The sequence below is a fragment of the Paroedura picta genome, chromosome 2 (assembly GCF_049243985.1).
Source record: "Paroedura picta isolate Pp20150507F chromosome 2, Ppicta_v3.0, whole genome shotgun sequence".
Lineage (NCBI taxonomy): Eukaryota > Metazoa > Chordata > Lepidosauria > Squamata > Gekkonidae > Paroedura > Paroedura picta.
In genome coordinates this window covers 158,325,080-158,335,065 of record NC_135370.1, presented here as the reverse complement: position 1 = coordinate 158,335,065, position 9,986 = coordinate 158,325,080, and the positions used below count along the sequence as shown (strand labels likewise).

Below are 9,986 nucleotides of genomic sequence, written 5' to 3'. Positions count from 1 at the left end.
TAGGCCCCAACAGAGGAGAAAAAGAAAGTGGGTGTTACACTTGGCCTATTCCTGGCTCCTCCCAGGAACCAAAACGCAATCGTTGTTTTGTGTATTGCTAGGAGGAGAACAGGATGTGTTGTATAGGCTTTGCTTCCTGTTTGTTCTTTATATCCAGTGTTCCCAAGCCTTTTTGAGCCTGCTAAACCCTACTGGAATTTTGACACAGAGTGGTATGTCCAACCACAACATGGGTATCTCAGGAGGGGCAGTCAGATATGAAATTTTAGGGAGTGAGGTTATGCATAATGCCAACAGTAAGCTCCTCAACATTTCAGGCAGAAACTCTTGTTCAACAGGACACATTTTGAAATGAATTTATTTGTTTGTTTATTTATTGGGATTTTTATGCTTCCCATTCTTTACAGCTCTAAGCAGTTTACAATAGAAACAATATGAACAAATGAACACATTATTTCAAATATTTTTGGCATATTCACAACTTACCTTCAGTCACACAATGTGGGTGCTGTAGTGACAGCTGCAACCAAAGCAATGTTTGTTTGTTTTTAAAATTTTATCTATACAGCCAATCAGAAGCCTTGCTAAGCAAAAGCTCCATCTGTCCCTGCCTACTTGTTGAGCCCCAGGAAAGGTGTCAGCAGATGCCATGGTACCCAGGGGCACCACACTGGGGAGCCAGCTTGGTGTAGGGGTTAGGAGTGCGGACTTCTAATCTGGCATGCCAGGTCCGATTCTGCGCTCTCCCCCACATGCAGCCAGCTGGGTGACCTTGGGCTCACCACAGCGCTGAGAAAACTGCTCTGACCAAGCAGGAATATCAGGGCTCTCTCAACCTCACCTGCCTCACAGGGTGTCTGTTGTGGGGAGAGGAAAGGGAAGGCGACTGTAAGCTGCTTTGAGCCTTCTTCAAGTAGAGAAAAGGGGCATATAAGAACCAACTCTTCTTCTTCTTGCTTTGTGCTGTTTTCATTTATTTACATTTATTTAAATTGTATTTTTTATAAACGATTTGGGGGCCTCACTGGGGAGAGAAGAGGAGAAAATAACACTAAAGTCCATTTTCATAGCAGAAGGGGCTTCCCAGTCTGTAATGTCCCAGTGGAAAAGAGCCTTCCCCATTCTTCAGTGAGAGAAAGAGAGAAGCTGCACATTGTATATCATGCCTTTGCCTGAACATAAAATTGTGCATGGCTCTATCCGTAAGACTTTGCTGCCTACCCTGAGCATAAAACTTCATATTCTGGGAAAATCTCTATAAGAAAATCTTTATTCCCACTTCGAGACTGGCAAACCTCTTGGAAAGACCCTGCTTGCTTCATATGAGGAACAGGTATCTCAGGGAATTTACTAGAACTGTCTGATCTCTGCAAATACTACACTTGGGGCCTAGGGCTTGCCTGGGGAAACCAGATATCTCAACCTGCTTTACAACATTCCAGATTTGCTTTTCAGACTCCTTCCTTTATCTCCCATGTCTTTTTGTGGATATCCAGGGCCATTTCGCACAGAGCTCAAAGTTGCTATTTGGTTGCCGTTTGTGAAAGCGCTACTTCAAGTAGCGAAATGTAACTAGCCGTGCCCGTAACGCACAGCTGCGGTTTTTGCGGAATTTGGCACTTTCACTTCTCGCCACTTTCGTAACCCACAGGCTTCCGGTTCTCCGTCTTATCGCTACAAAGGAGGTCCCTTTTTAGCGCTTCTGGCCTCCCGTGCCCGTCAATCAAACTGCAGGCACACCTTTGACCTCGACCCTAAAGCCGAACTTGTCGGGGTTCCCTTTTTTTTTAAAAAACCCAGGAAACCCCGTAGCAACGCGTTATCGTCCGATCATTGGCGCCCTTGGAACGTGTTTTCTATTGTTTTCTAGGAACCAGATGCATTGACATGTTTGATTGGTTAATCCCCGCCCACAGTACACGCCCACAGGTTACCTGCTTATATGCACCTGGGCAGACACGCGGTCGGCCTCACTCTTTTGTTTGCGTAGCCTACTGCCCGCAGCACAGGTCAACGTTGCAATGGAGAGGCTTATTTTTCAATTGCTGGCTCACATGCTCGCGGTGCTCCAGCGCATGAATACCGCCTTGTCGCGTCGGACGTCTGCTATCGCGGAGTACCGAGAACGGGTGCCCGGAACGCTGACCAGCAGCAGAAGACGTTCTGTAAGGGTAACCATGGCGGCCAAGAAACGCTGGCAAGCTCTGGCAGAGGTCCGGTTCCCCAGACAGTTCTGGGTGGACGAACGATCCTCTGACTGGTGGGAGAATTTTGTGTGGACTCGCTGGGATGATGACCACTGGATTGCCAACTTCAGGATGTCGAGGGGGACATTTTTTGAACTCGTGGAGGCTCTACGTGGACGCATGGAGAGGCAAGTCACTGGCATGCGGCGCCCCGTTCCAGTTGAAAAAAGGGTGGCTGCCGCATTGTGGTACTTGGCCACCCCTCAGTACTTCCGGACAGTAGCCCAGCAATTCGGACTCGGAGTCACTACGGTTGGCGATATCCTTAAGGAGTTCTGCCTCGCCATGGAGGCGGAATTGTTCAGCAAAGTCGTGTGCCTCGGAGACCGGCTTGGAGCGGTGAGTGTCATTCTATCCCCTTTGCCCTTTAAATTTTTTTTCTTGTTTGACAGGTCAGCAACGAAGACGCGATACACCCCACGCTGACATGCAATGGCTTATATTCTTTTCTTTCCCTTATTCCAGAGTATGGACGGGTTTGCCAGGCTTGGATTCCCGCATTGTTTTGCGGCCGTCGATGGAAGCCACATCCCTATCCGTGCCCCCGGGGGAAGCATAAAAGAGTACGGGAACAGGAAGGACTTTTGCTCTGTTCTCCTGCAAGGAACAGTGGACTTCTCCGGCCGGTTTATCGATGCCGAGGTGGGGTGGAGTGGCAGGAGGCATGATGCCCTTGTTTTCAGGGAATCCAACCTCAGGAAAGCCATGGACGAAGGGGTCTTTGTTCCAGGAAACCCCACCGCCACCATTGAGGGCGTGCGTGTGCCGCCGTTGGTGCTCGGGGACGGAGCCTACCCAATACGACGCTGGCTCATGACTCCCTACAAGCGGCCAAGGACAGACGTGCATAGCCACTACAACCTCACTCACTCCCGGGCAAGGAATGTAGTGGAGCGTGCCTTTGGACGTTTGAAGTCCCGGTTCCGTTGCCTGATGTCCCGACTACACGTGCATATAGACAATGTGACTCCGCTGATCATCGCGTGTGTCATTTTGCACAACATATGCGAGGACAAGGGACATAACATCCCCTTCCCTGTGGATGAACCTGATCCTGTTGTCCTTGAGGACACACAAGACATCCCTGAAGCAAGGAGAAGAAGAATCTATGCAGAGGGGTGCAAGGTTCGGGACGCCATAGCCACCCACATCTACAGAAACAGGAGGCGTGTTTAATTGTTTTTCCCACTCTCTTGTTGGTGAATAAAGTTTTGTGTTATTTGTTTAACCTTGTCTTGTGCGGTTTGTGTACTTTGCCAGCAAAAAAACGGGGATTCTCTGGTCCAAAAGCACTTTGACAGCCCTAAATGCTAACTCCCAACTGAAATTGACAAACACAATACGGAAGCGCTGAATGGGGAAAGTTCGGGGAGGCGGGTAGCCAGGAAGTATTGGCGACCCCTGTCAAACCGGAGGATCAATCCACTTATGTTCCAATGAATAATTTTATTGGTGGGCAGCTTTGATACATTTAAAAAACGGGGTGGTCTATCGGAGCAACGCACGTTCGTTCCCTAACCGTCATTCCGAAGATGCCGAAGCCACGGAAGGGCTCCTTCTGGCAGCGCGCCGAGGCTGAGGCACTTCTGGAGCTTGTGCTCCAATCGAAAAGTGTTGGCCGCCTTATGGCCAGCACCCACTGCCACACCAAGGGTGCTTACCTGGTGTTGGCTTCAAAGCTGAGGGAGAGGGGCTACGTCCGGACCTGGGAGCAGGTCCGGACAAAATTCAAGCGCCTTAAGCTGGACTTCCTAAACAGTCTGGAACAGTGGGGGGGGATCCCGCAGCCAAGTGGGAGGACGGTCTTCCACGACCAGATGGTAAAAATATGGGAGAAGGCTGGGAAGCCCCCCCTGGACATGAGGAGGCATATGGGTGAGTGCTGCCCTCGTTGTGTTTTGCCCTTAAACATGCATGGAATGACTAGCTGCCTCTTTCCCCTACTGTCCCCAATGAAATTCGAGAAAGTATTTAGATGCTGTCAACCCCCTCTGACTTAGCCCTCCAGTACTGTAGAACCACTTTGGTGTTTTACCCTTAAACATGCATGGAATGACTAGCTGCCTCTTTCCCCTACTGTCCCCAATGAAATTCGAGAAAGTATTTAGATGCTGTCAACCCCCTCAGACTTAGCCAGCCAGTACTGTAGAACCACTTTGGTTATGCGCTTAGACTCTAACTGTGGTGTGTCCACCAGCTGTGTTTCATCTCTGTTTTGTGTGCTTTTAATTATGATTTGTCTTTTTCTTTGCCCAGCCACACAATCACCATCCAAGCTGGCAACAGCACCTGAGCGTGAGGAGGGGGAGGAAGAGGGACCTTCCACCTCGGGACAGGCTGCAGGTGAGAGTTTTATGTCTGTGAGGGAGACCCATGTGTGTGTACCCCCATGGAGCCATATGGGAGCCTGATGTGATGCTTCCTTTTGGAGTGTGATCAAATTCTTTGTTTGATTCCTATAGCTGAAACTGTGGAGGCAAGGCTGCGTGCGATGGAGGCCAGAGTTACTTCCCTGGAGGCTCAAGTGGCAGAGCTGAAAGGGGAGATTGAGCAGCAAAGGCAACAGAGGGAGGCGGAAGAACGTAGGTTATGTTCCCCACTGCCCAACTCTTCTCACACTGTGGCTAAGGCCACTTAAAAGTGTATGCATGTAAACTAAAGAAATTTGAAAATATGTGTGGCACTAATGTGTACTTTTTCTCCCTCCCCACACAGTTAAGAAGAAGGAGGATGAGGACCTCTTCCGCCGCAAAGTCCGGGGGTCCGTGGGAAGGTTGAGCAGGAGAGTGAGGGAGATGGAAGGGGCTGGGCAGGGGAGCAGTGGGACCTGAGTTTTGTTTCCTGTTTGTGTTTTGGGGTAGGGGTTGGGGGGGGGGGGCTCCAAGTTTCATTCCCTAATGTTTTTCCCCTGTTAAATGTATACTTTTGTTAAAAAAAATAGGTTTTCCAGGGGGGTGGGGGGTGGTGGTGCTGGTGGGGCTCCAAGTTTCATTCCCTAATGTTTTTCCCCTGTTAAAATGTTTTTTAAAATAAAATGTTATTGCAAATTTTATAACAAGACTCCAGTGTGACTTCTTAAACTCGCACATATTTAACCCCACACCACACTCCTAAAACTCCTTGAACTAACACCCCTCCAACCTCCAACCCACACAGCAGTACCACAATATAGACAATCACTAGAGAGGCCGCTTTCGGCCTTGCAGATTCTACAGTAGGGTACACAGAGACAGAGTCAAAAATATAAACTTTATTCAACAAACAACAAAACACAGATAACATGAAATAGAAAAAGTGGGCAAAACTAGGAGGGGGAGTACTTGTCTGCTGGTTTTATTTTTCTCTTTCCGAGAATAGTCCTCCTTCGTGTTTGGGTGGAGGCATTCTGAGAGGGAGTCGGTGGGGTGGGTGCTGGAAGTGGTGGTGTTGGTGTGGGTGGTGGTGGGGGTGGTGGTGGGGGTGGTGGTGGGGGGGCGGGGGCGATTTGTGGAGGGTAGGCCCTTTCCATGACCACTACAGCCCTCTCCATGAGTCTCCTTATCAGTCGCACCTCCTCCACGCCTTCGCGTAGGATTTGGTTTGTCTCTCTAAGGACTGCCCTCAATTTTCTCCCCTCCTGGGCAATGAGTGTGAGCATGGCTTGGTCAGCGGCAGCGGCACGCCGTGACTCCTCATAGCAGTGCTCAAGGAGCCTCTCTCCCACGCTTGTCAAGACGGAGACGCGCCTCAGCCTGCCGCGTTCCCTCGTAAGCCTCTCCTCTGCTGGGAGCGCACCTCTAGGTGGTGGGCTGCCTGGAGCCAGGGGTGGTTCCTCCTCCTCATCTGAAAGAACCTCTGTTGGCAAAAAATGAGAAACAAAACTGTTAGTAACATCAATAAAGTCAAAAGACACCATGGTGGACATCGTGTTCTTTTTTGTCCCCGTGTTTTCCTGCCAAGAATTTAAACAATCCCCGGCGAGCACATGGCTATTGTTTGTTTGCCCATGGTGTGCTTTTACTTTTGCCTACTTTCACAGCAGGACTCTCAACAATTAAAAGGGAGCACATGGTTAGTGCCTAGCGACATTGTCCTGCAGCTATGGCTCGAAAGGAACAGGTCATGCACGCTCACCATCTTGAATCTGTATCCGCCTGCGCCGGGCAGGAGGTCCAAGCACCCCAGGCTGTTCCTCCTCCTGTGTTCCGGGTATGAAATCTGCAAAAAAAGGAAAAAAAACAGATCTAGGACCAAAGGGTGGCAAAGCCAGCTTCAAAGCCTACACCAGCAACGCAGAGGGACTCTCTTCTTTCTCTTAGCAGTGCTGCTGCCCTGCACAAACAGAAAAGCACAAAGCAGTTAAAACAGCCCCCCCCCCTATTTTAACTAATACTTACCAATGTTAGTTGATGCCCCCGAATCACTATCCACGTCAGGTGCTGCTGGAGACTCGAGGGGCCCCGTCCCTGGCAACTGTGTCTCTGTGGACAAGAGCAGAAAATAGTGAAAAATGAGCAAGCATACACCATGAACCACAAAGCAAGCTCCCAAAGTAGTGAGCCAAAGTACTGCAGAAGGCCTATGGGCGAGGCATGCAGCAAATATTTTGGGGCTGTTGGTTAAACATGACCGTTTCAAATACTAACCACATCAAGCACTCCACAGCCAACCATCTTTTAAAATCTTTTAAAAATTAAAATTAAATGATGAAATCAAAACCGTTTCAAATAGTAAACACAGCAAGCACTCCACAGCCTACCATCTTTTAAAATCTTTTAAAAATTAAAATTAAATTATAAAATTAAAACCGTTTCAAATAGTAAACACAGCAAGCACTCCACAGCCTACCATCTTTTAAAATCTTTTAAAAATTAAAATTAAATTATAAAATTAAAACCGTTTCAAATAGTAAACACAGCAAGCAGCCTACCATCTTATGCGTTGCAACGAACTGACGAGAAAACGATGCCCAAACGTCAGAACACACATTTGCTCAAAAGGAAATATAAAATAAAAAGAAAATCACTTACCGGAGGCAAGGGGCGTTTGCTCAGGAGCCTCCTCTGGCTCCCCAGGAACGATGGCGATGAGGTCCAGCGTTACCGATTCCGCGGCTCGTTGCTGGACGGGGGGTGGAGGGCGAAAGCTGGACGAGGTGCCCTCGCCGGGATCCTCCTCAGCGGGTGGTTCCTCGACCGGGGCAGCCGGCTTCCGAACCACCTTGAGGCTCCGGCCGACGCGCTTCGGCCTGCCGGATCCTTCCCCGTCTCCGTACAGCTGGCGCTGCTCCTCGAAGTAGGGGCAGGTAACCTTCTCGTTGCCGGAACCCTTATTATGGTTCACGGCACGCATATACTCTGCCCTCATTGTCTTGGTCTTCGACCGGCATTCAAGGCCGGTCCTGTTGTGGCCCAGGGCGCGCATCTTAATGGCCACTTGTTCGAATACCTCCCTATTCCTGTGGGAGGACTGGAACGCGTCCTGGATTTTCTCCTCCGAGAAAATCCCGATCAGGTCCCTGATCTCCGCGTCCCTCCAAGTTGGGCCACGGCCGGTTGCAGGGACGGACGAGGCTTGAGAAGACGATTCCATGTTGCTTTCGCTAGTAGCTGAGCAAAATGGTGGTGGAAGGTGCAGGGTGCAACGGATCATATACCTTCCCGCACACAAAGACAAAGGGACTAGCCGGCTCCTGATTGGTAGAGGGCAGTAGGGGACACGCGCATTGGCCACATTAGGTCACATGTCACGTTCAAAACTCCTCGCGCGGGAACAGGATCTGCTCCTAATGGCCAGATTGGCGCCCTTGTTGTTTGACTTAACGCATGCGCTGATTCGTTTACACGAGAGAAGAGCAGTTTGAACATGCAGCGGGAGCCATTTTAGGAAAATGTCCGCCATTACACAAACGCATGCCGGTGTTCAACCGAGAGCAAGTGCGGCAGTACTCGGCAGTTCCCCAATAATATTCACCAGCCACAGCATAAATCAACCAAACATGACATGTTACTGGCGTACGTTCGTTGGCACGCTCAGAGGAATGTTTTTTAAAATGAACGGGGGACGGCGACTCCGCTTGCCGGAGGTATAGCTGCCAATGGAAGGGGTTGTCCGCACCCAAGCACAAGCACGCACCGGGAACCACACAAAGACCCACTACACATAAGCCGCCCCTCATGATATCACCTCGAATCATGTCTATTGAACCCCTGTAAGCTAAGCAGGAGACTGCGAGCGGCGACCGTTCGTTGGCACGCTCAGAGGAAAATTTTTTAAAATGAACGGGGGACGGCAACTCCGCTTGCCGGAGGTCTAGCCGCCAATGGAAGGGGTTGTCCGCACCCAAGCACAAGCACGCACCGGGAACCACACAAAGACCCACTACACATAAGCCGCCCCTCATGATATCACCACGAATCATGTCTATTGAACCCCTCTAAGCTAAGCAGGAGACTGCGAGCGGCGAATGTTCGTTGGCACGCTCAGAGGAAAATTTTTTAAAATGCTCCCTGTACGTTGACTCCGCTAGGACTGGCCGATGGTAGACGGGGTTTTAAGCTTTGGGCAAATTTTGGGAACGTGACGGTGTGTGCCACTGTGCTTGTGAAAAACTCTTGTGGTGTCCGGGCAGAATTTCCGAAAGTGATCGTGCTTGAAAGCCAGTCGCTGTCCCGTTGCCTCGTAGATCCCCGCTCGCTCGGAGAAAAAAAAAATGGCGAACAGTTCGCCGGAAGTTTGGAGGACAGGCTCGGGAGGAGGGACTTTGAAGAACCCGCAACAATGGTAACGCACAGGTCTTTAGCGCTACTGTTGCAGATTGGTTGCAGGAGTGTATCGCTATCCGGAGGGTGAATCCAGTTTTCTGGATTCCCCTAAAAGCGCTACAACGAAGCGCTTTTGGCGGGTCGGTTTCAGGATTGTTGCAGATCGTTAACGACGTCGTGCGTTATGGCAAATTAGTAGCGTTTTCAATCAGCAACCATTGTGCTATTTTTAAGCCGTGGGAAATGCCCCCCAGTTACCCAAGGTAAACTCTCCAAGGCATGTGACTCATCTATGATGAATTTCTTTTGTCTGAAGCTGACAAAGATTTCTGGTTGGAAAGTAAAGCACCATTTCAACTGGGTTTCACTTTGTCCAGAAGGCCAGATCAGCAAGGAGGCATATACAATGTAACGGGTTAGATCCACCCAGCTTTTTCACTCAGTCTTACCTGATTCCCCCTGCCCATGTGGTTTTTGTCCATGCAGGCCCTTTGACTCCCAGCAGAACCTTTTGAGGTCACCCCGCAAGACTCTTTGCTGGGTCAAACTAATAGTCTGTTTAATGCAGCATTATATCCCTCAGGGATAGTTTGAGTTCTCCTTTCACTTAGGGTGGTGGCCTATCCGGCATCAATCAAAGCCCAGACCTCCTCCATCATGGTTCCAACTCTGTGGAATGGGTTTCCTGAAGAGGTGGGGCCTTCCTTGGATATCTTCAGGAGATGCTCCAAGGCTAGGCTGTTTGCCAAGGGATTTGAGGGGGTGTGAATGGCAGGCATCTTCTTAAGGGGGAAGACAAGGATAGCTTTGGGGTCCATTGTTTTATTATGGTTTTAACTAGGATATTTAAAAACTTACTGTAAATCTGCTTGAACTATGAGGAAAGGTGGGATAGAATAATTGTAATAAAATAATAAATAAATTGCCAGTAAATGTATCAACAGAGGCATCACATCAAAATCACAAGATGTCATAGTCCCGCTGTATATCTGCACCT

At 49.5% G+C, this 9,986-nt stretch overlaps 1 protein-coding gene and 1 long non-coding RNA gene across 2 annotated transcripts; one reads left to right on the top strand and one right to left on the bottom strand.

Annotated features, from left to right (window-relative positions):
* The first annotated feature begins 3,245 nt into the window (after positions 1-3,245).
* On the top strand, positions 3,246-5,030 carry LOC143828834 (uncharacterized). Its single transcript, XR_013227921.1, has 3 exons — positions 3,246-4,589; positions 4,709-4,828; positions 4,962-5,030. It is a non-coding gene; the product is annotated as an uncharacterized LOC143828834 (long non-coding RNA).
* Positions 5,031-5,187: 157 nt separating this feature from the next.
* Positions 5,188-9,176, bottom strand: LOC143830650 (uncharacterized). The gene is made up of 4 exons (XM_077323450.1): positions 7,256-9,176; positions 6,623-6,706; positions 6,360-6,443; positions 5,188-6,080 (listed from the first exon to the last, which is right to left on the bottom strand). Exons 1-4 carry the CDS (start codon positions 7,875-7,877, stop codon positions 5,551-5,553), a joined length of 1,320 nt encoding a protein of 439 aa, XP_077179565.1. The 5' UTR covers positions 7,878-9,176; the 3' UTR covers positions 5,188-5,550.
* Positions 9,177-9,986: the final 810 nt, after the last annotated feature.